General features: G+C 36.6%; 1 protein-coding gene across 1 annotated transcript in view; it reads right to left on the minus strand.

Moving 5' to 3' along the window:
• The window catches only part of ttc21b (tetratricopeptide repeat domain 21B), a 63948-nt gene that overhangs the window by 6853 nt on the left and 35103 nt on the right, over positions 1 to 21992 (minus strand). The window contains 12 exon segments of the mRNA NM_001128258.1: positions 561 to 756; positions 2032 to 2193; positions 6607 to 6757; positions 6905 to 6986; positions 9269 to 9379; positions 11863 to 12051; positions 14053 to 14159; positions 14458 to 14596; positions 14731 to 14841; positions 17519 to 17591; positions 20060 to 20298; positions 21655 to 21879. Of these exon segments, the coding sequence (NP_001121730.1) occupies positions 561 to 756; positions 2032 to 2193; positions 6607 to 6757; positions 6905 to 6986; positions 9269 to 9379; positions 11863 to 12051; positions 14053 to 14159; positions 14458 to 14596; positions 14731 to 14841; positions 17519 to 17591; positions 20060 to 20298; positions 21655 to 21879 (1785 nt within the window).

A 21992-nucleotide genomic window follows, 5' to 3' on the forward strand; every position in this document is an offset into this window, starting at 1 on the left:
AATGATCATTAAAAAAGCGTGCTGCTTCACATTTTTGAGCAATCTATGATATATTGGTGTCTTTGATGAACAGAAATGTGCAAAAGCCCAACGTTTATTTCACACAGAAGTCTTGGTAACACATTACAAGGTTGTATTAGTTAATTTTAGTTAACCGATTTACTAACATGAACAAATAATGAATAATACATACAGTAAATATATACAGTATTAATAAGTTGTGCATTGTTACTTCATGTTAACTCACAGTCCACTAACTAATGATAACAAACTAGAATTTGGATTTTAAAAATGGATGAATAAGAGCAGAACTATGATTATTAATAAATGCTGTACAACTATTGTTCATTTTTAGCTGATGTTAGTAACACATGAACTAAACCTGAATGTAAAACGTGACCAAAATCTGAATTTGATCATTATAATGCATGCTTAGTAAAAAAACATTCTGATTATATGTATATTATAAACATTCTAGTATATGTTTGTGCTGAAGGTGCGATTCCGGTGTAATTTTTGGATGTATATGCATTTATGTCCATCATGTGATGCCCACAAACCTCAGTGTTTGCGATCTCGATAAAGACGTTGAGAGCTCTTTCCACATTGGCCTTCTGTTTGGTGGCCAGACAGCAGTAGTTCTCCAGGATGCGCAGTTGAACGTGTCCCACAGGGGTTTGTGGCTTCAGCTCCTTTAAGAGTTTCTCTGCTGTTCTCACAGCCAGCTGCTCGGACTCCTGCTTCTCAGTGGAGTTCCTGAACTCAACCAAAACACATGCACTATCAGTATTGGTACATTAAAGGGCACCTTTGATGCCAAATCAACTTTTGGAAGCTGTTTGAACAGAGCTGTGTGAAGGTATAGTGTGTTCACTATTGTATTAAAGCGATAGAGACACAATAAGTCTCTTTTTAAAAGTTTTCTGATGTTAAAATAGGATCCAAATCCCAGCAATTTTAAGGCCCACCACAATGCAGGATTACAGTTTTCCCCACTGTAATTAATTAAGTATCCGTATTAACGCATATAAACAAGTCCACAGAACAGGATTTGCAAAGAAACTGGAATTAAAAGATCTGTTTAACTCTCCGATGCGTCAAACACACAACAGGAGCCTGATTTGTGGACATTAAATCTGGTTTATTGTCCTTCATTTATTTTCTTTTTGGCTTAGTGCCTTTATTAATCAGTGGGTCACCACAACGAAATGAACCGCCAACTTATCCAGCATATGTTTTACGCAGCGAATGCCCTTCCAGCTGCAACCCATCACTGGGAAACATCCATACACACTCACCTACACACATACACTACAGACAATTTAGCGTATTCAATTCACCTATAGCGCATGTCTTTGGACTGTGGGAGAAACCGGAGCACCCGGAGGAAACCCACGCTAACACGGGGAGAACATGCAAACTCCACACAGAAATTGATTTATTTTGTACAGTAGCACACTGGATATCCATATAGCAGTGTATATTAACTTGTATCCTGTCACAATTGCCACAAGTAGACGTGCAAAAACAGTTCAGAGTTAAAAGTGTGTGTGCGTGTGTCGACTGCGTACTTTGTAGCAGCATTTGTGTGTGACTCATCATTGCAGAAAGGCTTGAATAAACTCCATAACAAATGCATTAAATAAGTTTATATTATTATTAATTACTTTGTATTTTGACTAATAAACTGCATTTCCATTTCATTTGTGCCTGTCTCTGTCACTGACTGCTGTTTATCTCACATGCTGCAGTGGAAGCAGACACGCATGTAGGAACAGAGGGGGCAGAGGTGGGCAGAACGGTCTCATTTGCATTTAAAAGCACAGGCTACAAAAACAACTACTTTTTCCTCTGACCTCAAAATGGGCATTGTAAGCATTGTATAATAAATAATCTGATGGTTTTTGAGCTGAAGCTTTACAGACACATTCTGGAGATACAACATACATACATTACATCTTGTAAAAGGGGTAAAATAGCCCTTTAATCTTGATTTTAGATTATACAAAAAGAAAATTAAAAACACATCACCCCATGTCTCCGTCCAGGTTCTCAAACACTTCTCCTCCGATGGTTTCGTTGTCAGGGTTGAGGCAAATCTCAATCATGTTGTAAACTGCGTTCTGGCCCCAGTCATTGTCTTTTCGGGCTTTGTTAAAGTGACGCAACCCATCGTTGGGTTCACCAGTGTACCTTTGAGACGCAGAAGATCATTATACTATACATGTGCGTATCAAATTCAGAATAAAAAATAAGAATAACTGTAAAGTCAAATGTAAATTTGTGAGATTTACTTCATTGTATCCCATTCAGCAAACAGAGCACAGTAAACGGGTTACAATACATTTACAATACGAATATGAAAATCAGATCTCCTTGCTGCAGAAAGAAATGTTTGAAATATTAAAATGTAAAGGTTATTTTAAATGCAAATATATTTTAAAAATGCAATTCATTTGTGTGATGCAAAGCAAAAAATTATCAGCATCATTCATCAGGAAAGAATTGTATTATTGGAGTACGAACAAAGACTAAAGAATACACAAGACATGTCCCTTGTATACTTTTGAATAGGAAAAATTGTAACTGTCAATATATCGGCTGAAGCTCCGCCAACTAGTACAGTAGCCAATCAGCCATCGCTATATGGCGAAAAGAGCCCGCCTTCTAGTACAGTAGCCAATCAGCTATTGCTATATGGCGAATAAAGCCCACCTTCTAGTACAGGAGCCAATCAGTGATCGTTACAGAATGACAATTCTCCAGGGGAGAGGCTTGGACCAGACGTGAGAATTTCATGTTTCCCCATTCAAACAGAATGCCCGTGTCACGATTGTGGATCTGTCTGTTTCTTCTATGATGTGTCTGCGTGTGTGTGTTGTCTGCGTGTGTGTGCGTGTGTGTGTGTGTCTCTCTCTCTGTGTCTATGTGGAAGTCGCGTGGCTGTCAGTTGTGTTTACATGTCATCAGCTGGGTGGTCACGTGAAGTACTGCGCCTATATCTGTTTAGCGTTCCTGTCTCACATTGTCAGTTTGTTGTCCTCACGGTTTGTCTGTGCCCTGTCAGGCCCTCGTCGCTAAGTTGCTGGTGGTAAGAGAGCTCGAAGAATTTGTGCCGTTGGACTTTTGATCTTCTCTGTTGAGGACTTCATTGGACTTTTGATCTTCTCTGTTGACGGCTGCTCGAACTTGTTACCAGTTTTAGTAACTATCTTTATTCTATGAGATTCACTTACTTCCTGATTAAGTCACCTGTCATCTACCAGCAATCTACATATCAGCTCATGTGCTTTGTTGTTCCTAATAAATTCTGTTACTTGCTCCTTGTTTCCATGACAGACTAAGAATACTGCCCAAGAGGCGGGCACCGGCCATAGGTTAGACCCCCTTTTGCCTTCAGAACTGCTTTAATTCTTTGTGGCATAGATTTAACAAGGTACTGGAAATATTATTTTGGTCTATATTGACATGATAGCATCACGCAGTTGCTGCAGATTTGTTGGCTGCACATCCATGATGCGAATCTCCTGTTCCACCACATCCCAAAGGGGCTCTATTGTATTGAGGATCTGGTGACTGTGGAGGCCATTTGAGGTCAGTGAACTCATTGTCATGTTCAAAAAAACCAGTCTGAGATGATTCGTGCTTTATGACATGGTGCGTAATCCTGCTTTAAGTAGCCATTTGAAAATGGGTACACGGTAGTCATAAAAGGATGGACATGGTCAGCAACAATACTCAGGTAGGCTGTGGTGTTGACACAATGCTCAATTGGTACTATTGGGCCCAAAGTGTGCCAAGAAAATATCCCTCACACCATTACACCACCACCACTAGCCTGAACCGTTGACACAAGCCACGATGGATCCATGCTTTTATGTTGTTGACGGCAAATTCTGACCCTACAATCTGAATGTCACAACAGAAATGGAGACTCATCAGACCAAACAACGTTTCTCCAATCGTCTATTGTCCAGTTTTGGTGAGCCTGTGTGAATTGTAGCCTCAGTTTGCTGTTCTTAGCTGACAGGAGTGGCACCTGGTGTGGTCTTTTGCTGCTATAGCCCATCTGCCTCAAGGTTGGATGTGTTGTGTGTTCAGAGATGCTCTTCTGTATACCTCGTTTGTAACGAGTGGTTATTTGAGTTACTGTTGCCTTCCTATCAGCTGGAACCAGTCTGGCCATTCTCCTCTGCCTTCTGACATCAACAAGGCATTTGCACCCACAGAACTGCCGCTCACTGGATTTTTTCTCTTTTACAGAACATTCTCTGTAAACCCTAGAGATGTTTGTTTATGAAAATTCCAGTAAATCAGCAGTTTCTGAAATACTCAGACCAGCTCGTCAGGCACCAACAACCATGCCATGTTCAAAGTCACTTAAATCCCCTTTCTTCCCAATTATGATGCTTGGTTTGATCTGCAGCAGATCATCTTGACCATGTCTACATGTCTAAATGCAAGTTTCTGCCATGTGATTGGCTGATTAGAAATTTGCGTTAACGAGCAGATGGACAGGTGTCTGATTAGGTGTACCTAATAAAGTGGCAGATGAGTGTATATAGTACAGTATTTATTAGAAAATGCTAATAAAAATAGATGGTTTTCAGCCCATTTTAAACAATAATTTTAATAAAATTTCTTAAAATTAAAGATTTAATTTCATTTCCTTTTTGTATTGATGACAACACATAATATTTTACAAGACACTAGTATTCAGCTTAAAGTGACATTTAAAGGCTTAACTAGGTTAATTAGGTTAACTAGGCAAGTCACTGTACAACAGAGGTTTGTTCTGTAACCTATCAAAAAATAATAACAAATATCCCAGCAATAATATTTAACTTATTTTATGATATACAGTTGATGTCAGAAGTATTAGCCCCCCTGAATTATTAGCCCCCTGTTTATTTTTTAACACATTTCTGCACATAATAGTTTTAATAACTTAATTCTAATAACTGATTTATTTTAACTTTGCCATGATGACAGTAAATAATAGTTGACTAGATATTCTTCAAGACACTTCTATACAGCTTAAAGGTTCAGGGCACCCTGGAGAACTTTTTTTTTATATTGACAGATTTGTTTGTGTTGAGCATCAGTTAAGACAATGTTAGCACCTGTCAGCTTTAATTGTGGGGAAAACTGGATAATTTTGAGCTTTTGTCAGCTAATTTCAGCTTCCGGCTTTAAAATGATTTTTGGGGCGGGATCAAAATCGGCGACGTAGCGCAGTACTGCAAGTGCAATGATGACGCGTTGGTTTCTCATTATTATTCATAGCGGAGTTTTCTTATCCTATGAGAAGAGCCGGCTGCTTAATTATTCATGAGAGCACGTGCATTCCGAAGGCAGACCTGCCAGTTTCAAGCAAGCTGTGAGACACAGACCCACGGCACGCAGTAGCCGTTCATGAAGGCTCGTATGTGTTTGTTTCCATGATCCACGGGGTTTGTTGCATGTTTTTTCCCCGCGATCCTGTCAGGGCCGATCATACAGCAAAGCTGTGTGTGTGCTGCAAGCATTTTTGTCGGGAGAGCAGCACGCGAATTGAAGAATGACGGACGTTGACTTTTATCAGGAGTTCGTTCACATTCAGTCACATCACCGTGCTGCTGTGTTTGCCTAAATCCTCTATATTACCAGCAGGGCTAATGGTTAAAATAGACAGGTCAGGAGACCTGCTGCACTGAGTCTGCATTTGGATCTATAATTTAGACCTGGGGATCGAGGGAGAATCCACATTTATACGGTTTACATAAACACACTTATCTTTATAATGATATAAATTGTGGTTATGTGTATATGAAATTCCAAATAACAAATGTAGCAGGGCATTAAATCACTGTTTATTTCTTTGCATTCTAACTTTGTGAACTATAAACTAATGCGTCTCACGGTTTGTGTCTCAGTTTGTGAGCTAACTGTCAACAACAGTTGTTCTCTCCCCTGCTGGCCACGCCCACTCCTGCCCGATGCTCGCGGAGCTCCACGCCCATTAATCATGCATCTTTTGAAAAAATTCTGAAGTAGACTTTAACCGAAAGTGGGGGGTGTCATGGCCCTTTAAAGTGACATTTAAAGGCTTAAGGTTAATTAGGTTAACTAGTCAGGTTAGGGTAATTAGGCAAGTTAATGTATAATAATGGTTTGTTCTGTAGACTTTTGAAAATAAATTTAGCTTAAAGGGGCTAATAATTATGTCCTTAAAATGTTTTTTAAAGAATCAAAAACTGCTTTTATAAGACTTTCTCCAGAAGAAAAAAATATTATCAGACATACCGTGAAAATTTCCTTGCTCTGTTAAACAACATTTGGGAAATATTTAAAAAAGAAAAAGAAATTCAATTTAATAATAATAATAATAACAATAATAATAATAATTCTGACTTCAACTGTATAATACATATACATTTGTATATTAACAACACGTGCATGTTCACAGTTCTCTGATGTCAATTAATCGCATCAGACATGAAGGTAAACAAACAAAATAATTAATTAGTTATACATTTGAGAGTTTTAATTATTTGTTTAATTTATTATTAACCCCACTTGGCAACCCTAACACCACCTTTAAGCCTCAATATTGTATAATCTTACCACAGGTAAAGGCCTTTGCAGTAATTGTATCCAGGCTCAAACTTGGCCCTGGATGAGTGTTTCTCTGCCATCTCCAGGAATCTTGGCACCTCCTCCAGTTTTCCGGCTCTGCGCAGCAGGTCGATGAGGCGGGACAGTGTTGGGTAGTTGTCTAGGGAAGAGATTAAATGAGTTCATTACAGTGTGCTGGATGCTTGGATTTCTCATGCGGTTCATATGAGTGTCTACAGGGGAAAGGTTAAGAGAGCTGCTATGTGAATGGTGTAATGCGCTGAAAGGTCAGAGAGGAACCACACACCTGGTTTCCTCTCCAAGAGCTGCTGGAAGTGAAATACAGCCTGTTCATAGTCCTGCTTCCGGAACATGAGATCTGCCATCATCTAACAAACACATGAAGCGGGCCGTCACCAAATCATATACAGCTGAAGTCAAGAGTTATTCGCCCTCATGTGATTTGTTTTTCAAATATTTCCCAAATGATGTTTAACAGAGCAAGAACATTTTCACAGTATTTCCTATAATATTTTTTCTTCTGGGGAAAGTCTTATCTGTTTGATTCCGGTTAGAACAAGACAGGGTTCATACAGATTTTACTACTAAAATTCCATGACGTTTGCAGAACTTTCAAGTACATTTTCATGATGTAATGTTGCATGTAATGTATACATATGCATGGTAAATAATAAGAAAAACAATGATGTTCAAATTTATTATAGCATATCATAGATCACACAATAATCTATTTAGTTTAAATTAGTTTTTTTATATCTATGTAAAATAGATTTTAATAATGCTTACACAGCACTAACAATGTGAGAGCAAGTTTTTGGCCAAGGACAGTAAATAAGTAAAGACAGCTAACCTGTATTCAAGGGCTGCACAATATTTCAACATCGATATTACAATGTGTGCATCCGCAATAGTCACATTGCAGGATATGCAATGTTGGGATTATAGTTTAATATAGAGTTTAATCATAATGGAGTAAAGGTTTATCATCTGCACGCATTTTTAAAGAGATAGTTCACCCACAAATTGACATTTTCATTACACCCTTCCCTTGTTTCAAACATTTATGAGTTTTCTTTTCTTTTTAAATGAACACAAAAAGAATATAATGTTATAACTCCTATAATATTGAAACAAATTAAGTGTGAGTAAATAGTGAGTACATTTTAATCTTTGTGTAAACTGTCCCTTTAACCCTTAAAGACCTAGAGGTATTTTGTGGGCACCTAATGGGCCTATATTATTTTTTTAAAAGCGGTTTTATTTTTCTTTTAGCAGCCAGCCTCAAGTGTCATATATCATTTTAAACAGGAGAACCTGAAGTTTCAATCTGTATCATTTAAAGGTCCAGTCTTAAATATTTTTTGGTCCAAAAACATATGAACAGACAGAAAATATTCCAGAATTTTCCAGAAACGATTTTTAAAAAAGTGGCATTTTCTAGTTATTACAAACAAAACCTTATGGAATTTGTTTTTCTTTATTTAGAAATACATGCTATGATGTTTTATACTTCCAAAATAAATTTTGTCTACATCCACAATTCCCTGAGCAAGTTATAGCAATTTATTTCAATGTTATTCCAAGGCGTTTTTCTATAGGGGAAAAAATGCATTTATTTACTGACAATGTATTTGCCCAAAAGTTCTGGGAATGAACTAAACAGAAAAAAAATGTTACAAAATAATAGAACAGTGAAGCAAATTTGACTTTTTCTAAATAATATATTTTCAGTTACTATAAACAACACCACTTACAATGAACAAATAAAAAAATAAGAAAATAATTAATAATGTGTCAAAGTCCAAATAAACATGGTGCAAATCCTCAGTAAAAAATAGATAGAAATATTTACTATACTATAAATAGTTACATAACTAAACTAGATTCAATATGGAACATCCTTAGGTTTTATGTGCCAGCATGGATATGGTTGTCTGTGGATATGGATTTGGATATGGTTGTCTGCAATGCAGACAAACAGCTGCACCTACATTTGCGTCTTTTGAAAACAGCAAGAGCAGCAGTTCGTCTTTGCTGTGTCACTGTTTTGTCATGTTTCTGTGCTGCTGTGCATGCAAAAGTACTTAGTATGAAAATTATTTCATGCAAAACTTTTTTTTGCGTTTTATTTAGCCGCGCATAAATGTATGCCTATCTCTCATTCTGTGTTGTTCAAAAAGCTCATTGTTGGTCCACAAACAAAAGCGAAACCTATGCTTATTGGTTGTGATATAGCGAGTTTGAACCAATCTGGGCATGGAGGAGGGAGGGTCTTTAAGGGTTAAGGCCTGTGACTATGTGAACATTTTAATATTTCAACATCCGGCCACAAGAAAATTATTGTAACGTTAATAAAGATTAAATAATATACAATGAAGACTATGCAGTGTTGATTATTCAGTATCTGTACCTGAATAATGAATACATGAAAACTATAATTTACTATATTTTATTTATCTATCCTTGTAATTAATTTGTTATATATTATTCAAGATTTACTCATCGACAAAATCCCCCAATCAATCCAAATAAACCTGTTAAATCATCTGGTGAAGGTCAATATTATTAGCCCTACATTGTTGTTATATATTTAGTTTTATATTTATTGAATCAACATTGATTGCTAGAGATTGTGTTTAGCCGGACTGACCAACGTGGCGGACTCATTGACCGGGTCGTTTTTCAGGATGGCACTGCACTGCTGCTGACAGGCCTCCACATCATCCAGAGTGAGGTAAAGCTGAGCCAGTTCTAGCATCACCTGATCAAATACACAAGACACACACAGTTACTTTCACAGGAACATGAACACGTGTGCTGAATACACACTCTAAAACTCTTTTACGTTTTATTTTATGCAGTAAAGCATGCACTATATGTACAGTTGAAGTCAAAACTATTAGCCCTCCTGTGATTTTCTAATATTTAATATACTAAAATATTCAAGTATATCCCAAATTATGAGCAAAGAATTGTTTACAGTATTTCCTATAATCCTCTAGAGAAAGTCTTATTTTGACTCAAATAAAAGCAGAAATTTTTTTTTTTTTTTAAGATCAATATTATACAGTTGCTTCATATTACCATGATAATAAGAGTTGAATACTTTATTCATCCATCAACATGATTTCTGCTGTCCAGGAGGATGTAACAAAAACCACAACTTTCATGGCTCAACAATCAAGTCATGGCATCACCAAAATACGCCTTTGTTTGTTTTTAATATCTGCCCTCTAGTGGTCAAAAGTACATACTGTGCTTTTAATTACTGAATCACTTCAAGTGAGAGTAACTGCATGTCAAAACTTTGTCTTGAATGAATTAGACTGACATTAGGGTTAAGGACAATTGAAGTCTAAAATTATTAGCCCCACTTTAAATTTCTTTACCCCAATTTCTGTTTAACACATCACAATGCAGATATTTATTTATATAGAAGATATCTACTAAAATATAATTTAGTGTAACAATTGTTTACATGTCAAGTGATATTTTCAGGAATGTTCAGATCAAGAATCATTTGATGACATTAAATGACTCATTTAAAGATCAGCAAAATGCTCATTAATTGTTGATTTAAATCTTGCCATTATCCTAAGTCACTAGGTTTTACCCATTTTGTTGCTAAAACATTCATCGTCATTTAAAATATAATCCTAATTTGTATGACCACTTATTCTCTATTATTCTATAGTCTGTTGAAATTGTTTTTGTACTAAATGACTGGACGGTGTGCATTAAATTAGTGGTGTTCTGTTATGTTGTTGTTTTGTGTGTATGTGCTGTGTTGTTTTGTTGTGTATTGTGTTGTATGTTTATCTAAATATGCCTAAAAAGATCATTTGACTCTCGTCCGAGATCCATACCTGCCAACACTCCCATTTTGCCCAGGAGTGTCCCATATTTCAGACCCATCTCCCGCCACCCTCCTGTTTTTTTATTTTTCCTGGAAAACTACCATAATCTCACCTCATACCTAACTCACCGCCCCCTCCCCCCCGGTCTTCAGCTTATTGGTCACCAAGTTTGGTATAGTAGTTACTAACCAGGTTTACAAAATTGTTATTCAGACACTTCATCCACATATTTCTCCAAAATTTAAATTCTTCATTTCATTCATTCTTTTTCTTTTCGGCTTAGTCCCTTTAATAATCCGGGGTCGCCACAGCGGAATGAAGCGGCAACTTATCCAGCAAGTTTTTACACAGCGGATGCCCTTCTAGCCGCAACCCATCTCTGGGAAACATTCACACAAACATCCACACACACACTAATACACTATGGACAATTTAGCCTACCCAATTCACCTGTACCGCATGTCTTTGGACTGTGGGGGAAACCGGAGCACCCGGAGGAAACCCACGTGAAGGCAGGGAGAACATGCAAACTCCACACAGAAACGCCAACTGAGCCGAGGTTTGAACCAGCAACCCAGCGACCTTCTTGCTGTGAGGCGACAGCACTACCTACTGCGCCACTGCCTCGCCCAATTTAAATTCTTATTGTTATTATTTTTGTTATTGTTTTAAGGTTACGAGTGGTTAAGTATATGGGCGACCAGGAGTGCCGGTTAAAAAAAAAAAAAAAATTAAATTATAAATTTAATATTTGAAGCTTTAAAATGTGTATAAATAAATCACAATTTAAATTGACAGTTAATGGACAAATAAAAGGACATATTTAAATGTGTTTGGTTAAATTATGTCTTTAAATCTCCTTTAATAAAGCAATAAAACAATGCATTTAAAAATAACTTTTAAATGTATAAATAAGTGGATTGTATAAATGTTTGTTTAATTTATGTGTAAAAATGTATATTTATAGATCATTTTAAATGTACAATTTAAATAGCTTTTTAAAAAGGCATTTGGCAAATGCTTTTTTTGTCTAGTTGCTACTTGCTTTTCTTTCCTTTTGCTACATGCTGTTCTCTAGTTAAAAATAAATCAAATAGAAAAATGCCATCGGACAGTCCACAAGTGGGAGCAACCAATCAACTTTCACCTCAAGTCAAGCTAAACCCTCTCTGGCTTGTAAATGAAATTTGCATTTGTGTAAGCATTTCACTGCATATCATAGTGTATGTATGCAGTGTGTGTATGACGCTGTATGTGACAAATAAAATTTGAATTTGAAAGGATGTTAATTTGCTCTCTTAGGTGCTGACTGGTGACAGTTTTCAGTAAGTGCACACACACAGCTGCAGAGAAACACACAGGGGCTCAGTGATGGAGCCGCACCGACCTTGCTGTCGCTTTCACAGTACACAAGCGCCTCTTTGTAGAACTTGACGGCTCTTTCGTAGCCTCTCTGGCTGCTGCAGTGTTTGGCGATTTCAGCACAGATCTCTGCGGCGAGCTGTTTCTGTGCAGGCACCGAGTCGGGCTGCTCCAGCTGAACACGCTTCAGCACCTTCGCCTGCACGTCTCTGGCCTGCAAACAAAAACAACAAAAAGATTTTTGCTGCTTGTTCAAACAATTTTTTTCAAATAAGCTAAAACAAAATTTTTTTTTATACTTTCTTTATTTTTTAAATATTAAAACACACTGACTTTTTTGATCCAACGAACATTTTTACACAACCATTCATCATAAAAGAGACAATATAAAAACAATGCATAAGAAAGTAAAATAATAGTAGATAAATACAATAATTAAAGAAAGAAAGAAATACATTTTTTTAATCTAAATTAGTCTAATCATCTTTAATTTAACTATTTCCTGTAGAATTGATGTTTTTAAAACGATCTATTAAATGTTTCCAAATTCTTTGTTTTTTTTTAGGGAGAGTCTGATTTTCACCAGTTCTAAATGTTTTGTTACATCCCTCATGTGAAATTCCCAATAATTTTGATGTGTCAAATGACCTTCTTCCTATTGAAAAAACTAAAGTTGGATCCAAGATGGCCGAATTCAAAATGGCCACCATGGTCACTACCCATCTTGAAAAGTTTGCCCCCTCACATATACTAATGTGCCACAAACAGGACGTCATATATGTATGTATGTATGTATGTATGCATATATATATATAGGAGTAGGAGCAGCTTTCTGTTTCCTAAAACACCACAATTCTGGAGAATTTCTGGGGAAACTTTCTTTTTGCTTAATGTTCAATCCACTTAAATTAGTTTTGTTAACTTAATTATTTGAGTTGGGACAAGATGAATGAATTGAATGAAGTTTTTTACAATTTCAAAAGGAGGAACACTTTTACAACCATTGTACACAACTGTTCACATCCACACCACACAACTGTTCTGGGTATAATTGGGTACAACATTATTTATTATGTTGGGAAATTATGTGAAAGAAGGTAATGTTTAACTTCAGAAGAGAGTTCTGAATGTAATTTGGACTATTAATTAACTCAGGTTGAATTATTTATGCTTTTTGTGAATACTTACAAGGTACTTATTTAATAATATTTAAAATAAAGATTTTACCTTCATATTTAACTTTTTCTTGCAATTTTTGTTTTAGCGTTAGTACTTTTGTGATGTGCTTTTGACATTTATCAGCTTTATGACATACTCGTTACATAAACGCAATAAATGGCATTACAGCAGCGTTTATCGGAGAGCACACAAGAAGATCTGCGCTTGAGCAGCATTTATTTGAGGGCGTGAAAGAAATTGTTAACACGGACAGAGGAAATCGGCGCGCAAGCAGAGATTTGCATGCTTGTAATACATAAATGTGATCTTGACTTAATATCATTATACTGCACACACAACATTTCTCCATTTGTCATTGAAATACCGCCATAGGTAGCTGGCAGATTTGTGTAAAAGACCTGTCGCCACAGCTGGAAAAAAATCCTAGAGGAAACACTGTATATATACAGTATACATATATACATATATAGTTGAAGTCAGAATTATTACCCCCAAAAATAATATTTTACTAGATATTTTTCAAGACATTTCTATACAGCTCAAAGGCTTTTATTTAAAGGCTTTACTAGGGTAATTAGATTACCTTGGCAGGTTAGGTAAATTAGGCAAGTTATTGTATAATTATGGTTTGTTCTGTAGAATATGGGGGGGGGGGGAAGCAGCTTAAAGGGGCTAATTATTTTGTCCTTAAAATAGTAAAAAAAAAATAAAAAATTAAACTGCTTTTATTCAAGCCAAAATAAAACAAATAAGACTTTCTCCAGATAAAAAATATTATCAGACATACTGTGAAAATTCCCTTGATCTGTTACACATCGTTTGGGAAATATTGAAAAAATATTAATAATCAAAGAGGGGCTAATAATTCTGACTTCAACTATACATATATATTCTTACTCTTAATTAAATAACTTTAATTTCTTTATATTTCTATGTATTATTATTTACATTTTATTTTAGCTTGATGTAATTGGCAGACAATTCAGTTTAATTAACAATAACAACACTACTACACACAAAAAGTCATTTAACTCACTCTCTGCAAGGACAGCAATGCTTCATCATTTTTAATAACTTTGCTCTGGACTTTGGCAAGAAGAACAAGATACCGACAATCTTCAGTGAGCAGCGGCAGCTCAATCACTGAAAAATAAAGACAGAAATGCTGTGTTGTTATTATAAGATAAAAACATTTTCCTTTGCCACTTAAGAACACATCTAACATTAAAATGAGCAATTAAATGAATAATTGATGGTTAATATCAATGACAAACAACCATGGCAATTTGTGGAAACTGACACCAGAGAGAAAAATATTCCACTTTCTCGCACATTTCATTCCTGATTGGATAACTAACAATGAAATCACCTGCATCTTTTGGGAAATGCCATGTTTTTTTTTAAAACCTATTCAGTCATAACTCCTTCATAATTGTCTCACCAGGATCATGTGCGAGAGCCTCTTGCAGGACTTTTTCACAGCGTTCGTACTGTCTGAGCTTCATGAGCAGATCAGCCAGATCATAACGCAAGAAATTCTGCTGTTCGCTCTTCAGCGCTGCCTCATAATAATTGATAGCCTGAGAAAAAAACATGGAGAAATAGTAATAAATGTGTGCATATCAAAACAGAATTTTTTTTCAAAACTAATCAGATATGGAACAAACTCACACTTTGTTTTGGTGTATTTATGCAAAGATTCTTCTGCACTTACCTTTACATAGTTGTGGGTTTTGACCAGTGCTTTTCCAATCTTGCTGGCCAGAGCTCCATCTTTAGGGTTTTTCTTCAGGGCTTGTTCATACACTTCAATGGCCAACTCCGGCTGTCAGCAGAGAACATAATTTTTTTTTTATATACATAAACATCAGTGTAATGATGAAAATCAAAACGATTCTTACTCACTGAAAGAAATGGCAGATACATTGTATAATTTAAAGTTCCCATTCAATGCTTTGAAATGTGCAGCTTTTTTGTTCAATATTTGATGTAATCAACTGCAATTCATGAATACAGGGCTAGACACATTGTAACTCCACCCCTTTTTGAAAACCAGCCAACAGCATTTGGTTTTTATTACAACTCTGCCAGTGAAAGTGGTTGAGATGAAGCACATCAAACGAAAAGCAAATAAAAAGCATCTTGAAAGGGGCGGGGCATGTCAGATACTTTTGTGACCAGCAGATGTCCTCGGTGTGCTAGGAGCGCATCTGACCAGTGAATCCAGCTCATGTAATTTATCTAATTAAACAGTGAATCTAGCAATCGCAGTAAAAAACAACACAGGGTAAATAATTAAATGGTAGGATGAGCACTAACTTACTAGTATTATCTGTTCGGCCAAACAGTCAAAAGCAGTGCTATGTCAGATAAGCATACAAGTATATTGTGGTGGGGAAGGCATGATCGAAAACCCAGAAAGGGGGGAGAGCAAGTGGAACATTATTACATATATATGTAATTGAGATTATTCAAAGTATGTTATTAAAAGTGTGTTATTAGTTTCAGAGGTTGTTATCAGGAAATAACATTCATTGAAATTATGTGACTGACCAATCAGAGTCAAGTATTACGTTTACATTCAGACTAATGCAATGATTAAATGATAAATGACTTTTCACATCTTTGTGGATTATGTCAAGACATATTCTCACTTCAAGTTGATCAACTCGATCTCTCAACATGTATGAAGGATGTGAAAACCTGTCATGTGAAAAAAACACACCGAGTTTGCTTTGAACACGATCTCTCAACATGTATGAAGGATGTGAAAACCTGTCATGTGAAAAAAACACACCGAGTTTGCTTTGAACACGAAAACAGCTGAGGGGCGGTAGTAGTAAAAAGTGAAAGCACCCGCCCCATTACATCAGCACCGAACTTGGTTGAAACCAATGAATGACTGATTGAAACCCAGACAGGCAGTCAGGCAGTGTAATACAGAGAGTGGAGCATATTGCGTCAAATGATTGGTAATTGAAAGGGAAAAAATGTAAAATAGAATAAATATACTGTATATATTTTTTATATTAGACACACATCTGATGCTTGTCTTTGCACCAGCTCTATGCTCACAACTTCACCCATTGGGTTAAATAAGGATGTTTAGTCTCCGGTTCAGTCCTTTATTTCCACTGTATCTGTTCAGATGAGGGAGCGGAACCAACCCTGTGACGTCAGACACAGCGACATTCCAAGATGGCAGCACCCTAGGTCTAAAAACTATAGTAAAACATGCATTTTTCCTTCTAAATGGTTACATTAGTTGAGTTTGTTTAATATATTTTCATTAAAGTGGAAAACAATTTACAAAATTATGTAAACTTGACTGCTTCATTTTCCCTTTAACAACACAGCAATAGCGTCCATTGCAGCAGATTAATTTTGTCACAAGCCTAAACTTTCTGACACTTTTATGGCACTCACATACATTTAAAATAAATACAGGCCATGACTGAACGTGGAGGATGATCTCCGAGTGGTGACTTTAAACCAAAAAAACTTGTGATATAACTTAAAAATTGTGCCCACCAAAATGGAAAAATAAATATGGTTGTTACACTGTTGCACTTTTTTGTGTTGTCAATACGCTCATGTTTATATAGGCCTATTGGGTGTGTGTGAGCTGTTGTGTGCGACTTTTGTATGATTATAACCACTTCAATTGCCAGAGATGGATTGCTGCTGGAAGGGCATCCGCTGCGAAAAAAAAAGTGCTGGATAAGTTGGCAGTTCATTCCGCTGTGTCGACCCCGGATTAATAAAGGGACTAAGCCGAAAAGAAAATGAATGATTGAATGAATAACCACTTCAGAAAATAGTGGGTGTCGTGAGTCACTGGCATTGTTGTAATGGGGGTCACGGGCTAAAAAGTTGTGCCAAATGATTAAATGTAAATGTAATAATCATTATGACAGGCACGTGCACACATAGGGCTCAACCTGTGCAGTGCACATGCCCTTTTTAGTCTTGGATAGAAAGTGCCCTTCCAAAATGATCAAAAGTGCCCCCGCGACGCGGCACACTCTCGGTCCCGCTCTTCAGTAGGCGCGTGACAACACCGGTGTGAGTACGCGCGCGACTACACAGCTTATCAGAACGCGCGCGACAACACCGCTCTTCAGTACGCGCGCACCCCCCCCCCCCCCCACCCCCCCCCCCCCCGCTCTTCAAAAAATTTATCCTGCACATGCCCTTCAGACGGTCTCTGCACGGTCCTGCATTATGATATTGGTCAAAATTTGTCATAAAGGTAAAAAAACATGATCTTGCTAAAACAGGGCTGAGAAATATCCCGTTTCAGTAATTTGTGACCACTGGAAGGATAAGGGATTGCTGTTTACATTATGCAGTAAATATTTGTCTGGTCATCAAGCAAGAGCAAGCTTTAAAAAAGTAAGGAAATACATGTTTGAGCTTCTAAGCAAAGATCTTGTTTAACTGCAACATTGAAAGACAAACGTAAACACTGAAATAAACTGCAGGAAGCTGTAATTTCCCACCTCCTGAATGTTCATGTAGGCATCACCAAGTAAGAGGAAGCTGTGAGGATTCGGCATTTTGTCCACCAGTTCCCTGATGACATACAAAGATATTAATGCAACTCGCTGGCAAAACTAGAGAGTGTGTACATGAATTTTTGATGACTGTTTGCACAGCTGTAACGTCGCATGTGTTGAAATCTGTCAGCATATGAGAATAACATTAAAGAGCTCCAGGCCTTGTATGCAGTTGAAGTCAAAATTATTAGCCCTGCTGTGAAAGTTTTTTTTCTTTTTCAAATATTTCCCAAACAACGTTTAACAGAGCATTTTATTATAATATATATAATATCATTATAATTTTTTTTCTGAAGAAGAAGGTTTTATTTGTTTTATTTCGGCTAGAATAAAAGCAGTTTTTAATAAAATGTGTGGCACGATGCCGAACGGCACTTCTGGTGTGTGACCCCCTTAACTTGCCTAATTAACCTAGTTAAGCCTTTAAATGTCACTTTAAGTTGAATACAAGTGTCTAGGAAAATATCTAGGAAAATATTATTTACTGTCATCATGGCAAAGATAAAATAAATCAGTTATAAGAAATTTGTTTAAAATATAATGTTTAGAAATGTGTTGAAACAATCTTCTTTCCATTAACCAGAATTTGGGGCTAATACTGTACATAGCTCAATGCATAGACAATGGCCATTCAAAGTGCTTAACAAACAAACAAAAACATAATATAGGCCATATAAACACAGGAACAGAGCTTTAAAATGTACAGGTTGATTCTTTTATTGTGTTTTACTTAAGTATTATGTTATAATTAAGTATTAAACATTTTATGTATGTAAACTAGAGATTATTTTTTAAAATGTTAAATAAAAACGTTTTGTAAACAAAATGTAAATATATTCTGCATAAAATAACAAAAATAAGTTTTATGTTTTAAGTTTTACTGTTTATTTTAGACAGCACAATACAATATCAGTGTTTTTATAGGAGCTGATGAATTAATATTTGGTGAAATAAACAATACTTTTAAATTTCAACAAATGAAAAAAAAAATATTCTGACATTTTTATTTTCTGAAAAAGTTTACTGACAATATTATTTGAAATTTGGATGAGCTGGGTTAAAAACTAATCTAATCTAAACGACTAAATCCAGTAAATACAGAAGAAGCTTAAGGCCAAGCATTAACAAAAAATAATAAAAATAATAAAATAATCTCAATATTAAAGTACATGTAAATGTGAAAGATTTTTTTTAAAAGTTTAAATAAAATGTTTATTGCATTCTGTCTTATTTAATTTTAGTTAATTTAGTTAGTTAATAGGTGACATGGTGGCTCAGTGGTTAGCCATGTCGCCTCACAGCAGGAAGGTTGCTGGTTCGAGCTCTAGCAGGGCCAATTGGCATTTGTGTGCCAACCCGGAGGAGGATTTCCTCCGGGTGCTCCGGTTTCACCCACAAGTCCAAACACGAGCTATACCTGAATTAAATAAACTAAATTGGCAGTAGTGTATGTGTGTGAATGAGTGTGTATGGGTATGTTTCCCAGTACTAGGTTGCAGCTGTGCAATCCAATGTGTAATACATAAGCTGGATAAGTTGGCGTTTCATTCCGCTGTGGCAACCCCAAATGAATAAAGAGACTAAGCCGAAGGAATATGAATGAATTTAGAAACGAAAAATTAACTACAAATTCATTTTTAATCATCTTTTTCTTTTCACTAAACAATAGTATTTGTATTGTTTAAAGGTGATATATTAACCAAACTTCTTCTCGAGTGTGATATGTCTGGCATACTAATGAAGCATTTTTGCAAAAGTAGATGAAGCTTGTCTAAAATTAACTTGAGCTCTGCATCGAAACTTCCTGTGAGCACAAAATTTGCAGATGAGAAGTCTAGTACTTTTTTGACCTTGTGCCGAGAATTAGTAGAAAAAGAGGACGTATGTATGGGAGCGGCCAATGGAGAACTGAAGAATGATTGACAAGTGAAGAATTCCACTGAACTCCACCTGTTAATACTAACTATGTATACAAGTGTGAATCAGGAAATGACATGTGTTGCGCATCCCTGAATGTAACTCTTGCATTGCATTGAGGATACCTTGAGGATCAAATTATTTATTTGTATATGATAAATTTCTAATATGTTAAACATTGAAGAAAAACCTCTCTTGACCTTTATTGAACAGGCATGGAACTGATTTAATATTCCGACATTAGTCGATTGAGTTTATACTTAACATTTTATTTAAACTTTTTTTTTTATTATAATGACCTCAGTTTCAAGATAAATTTATTTATTGATTTATTTTTATCAATGCATGGCCCTGGCATCCTCTCAGCAAAATGAATTGGTTTTCAATTGATCTCTTAAATTTGCCCATAATTAGTGTGCGTGTGTGTGCGTGTGTGTGTGTACACGTGTGCGTGTTTGTGCCTGTATAATGCATATCATGTGACCTGGACATAAATTTATGCCATTTACTGAGACCATAGTGATTTTGAGGACTAAATCTGACAGATGAGGAAATAACATGCATTACCTATAGCAGCTGACGTAAAGTCGTTTTTCTTTCCTGTGGTTCAGGTAAATATCTGCCATTTTTTCTTTGGCCTGTATATAGTAGGGCTGCTCAGGCGTGATGTTTCTGAGCATGCTCAGTGCCAGCTCCGTATCTCCTCGCATCAGTGCCAGGTCAGCATTGGCGATAGTGACCCGTAGCTCCTCTGGTGTGCCCGTAAACTCATTAATGGCATCTTGCATCACTTTAGCTGCCTCATGCTGGAAGTAAAAAAACACATTTAACTCCAAAGAAAAAATATTTTTAATGCAGCAGCATTAATTATAAAGGTCACACTTTATATTAGAGTACAACGAATCACTATTAATTACTTTTGCCTTTAAACTTCTAATTTACTGCTTATAGTTAATAGTTATTAAGGTAGAAGTTAGGTTTAGGTATTGAGTAGGATTAAGGATGTAAAATATGATCATGCAGAATATGTCATTAAGAAAAAAAAAATTGCCCTTGTAATCTAAAATTAAAATCTGAAAATGGAAAATGCACTTCCTGTTTGTTTTTCTCACATCTGTCTGAGGTATTACCGTACGTTCACACCGAAAGCGGCGAGAGCGTCCAAGGTCGCTCTGGCCGCCCTGGCGACAACGCTGTCTGCCTTCAGCTCCGGCGGCGAGAGCGTCAAAACTCGCTACATTGATCTCGTATTTAAAGAAGCCGTTGCAGCATATCAGTTACATTCCTGCATAAAACATGTTTCTAGCGTGAAAATGTTGCGCACATCTTATCAAATTCATACAACAATGGAAGATCAAGTTGCGTGCATTGTGGCTTTGCTTTATTTATCCAATATGTGTCCATATGTCTGAAATATCCTGAAGCAGATATACAGTTTTGTACTGTCACGTCGCGTGAGTTTCCCGCTTTTTTTTTAGATAAATTTATATAACTTTAATGCACATCAGTAACTCGCCAGTAACTTATTTAATGCATGTACCTGTAAGAAAACATTGTAAATCCTGCGACCGCAATCATCAAACCCTTGGGAACAACTGTGGTCGGAACCAAAGTTCACAGGTCTGTGTTCTCTGAACTCCTATCAAGCGGTGGACGTCTTCATTGTGATTGCTTGCCGCCAAACCGCGTCATAGCTCATTACCATAAAGTTGACTTGATTTCAACTCTCCTCGACGCCCACGCCGGAGAAGACGCGGCACGCTGCTCCTCGCCGCCGGCTCTCATTGAAAATGAATGACTTCCGGCTACTTTGACGCTTTTGCCGCTTTCGGTGTGAACGTACGGTTAGGCATGTCTAACATACTTAACCACGCCCATCCAACTGTCAGTTTGATAACAAACCGAAATGCTGAGCAGGAGGAGTGTGTTTAATTGTAATAACTCTCTCAAACCCTTTCCTAATCTTTCTGAATGAAATGCCTACTCTACTACATCTACATCTTTTACCATGTAAACCGAATCACTCCACAGAACACAAGATACAAACCAAACCAACAATTTTGTGAACTGTCCCACCCTAATCAATTCATTAAAAAATGGTTCGAGAAGCCGTTTCTCTGATATTTGTTATAACTTCTAAGATGATCAGAATTCTCACTAACCTGTTCTCCATTGAGCCACAGAGCCTCGGCCAGCTCCAGGAACACAGACACGCAGTCAGCAGAGCTGAGCTCAACTCTTTTGCTCTGTCGTTTGGCTGAGGAGCCCGTCCTCTTGACAGCACACAGACTCATGGCCATCTGCAGCGTCTGAATGGCCTCCTGAAGCTGCCCCATCTTCCTCTGAGCCTGAGCCTTAATCAGGTGATACAGAGGATGCTCACGGATCTGAAGAAAAACACAATCAAATCAAAAATTATTTAGACATCTTCAACAATTCTCACATTATCATTAGATTAGATTAGATTAGATTAGATTAGATTCAACTTTATTGTCATTAC

The sequence above is a fragment of the Danio rerio genome, chromosome 9 (genome assembly GCF_049306965.1).
Source record: "Danio rerio strain Tuebingen ecotype United States chromosome 9, GRCz12tu, whole genome shotgun sequence".
NCBI classification, from domain to species: Eukaryota; Metazoa; Chordata; class Actinopteri; order Cypriniformes; family Danionidae; genus Danio; species Danio rerio.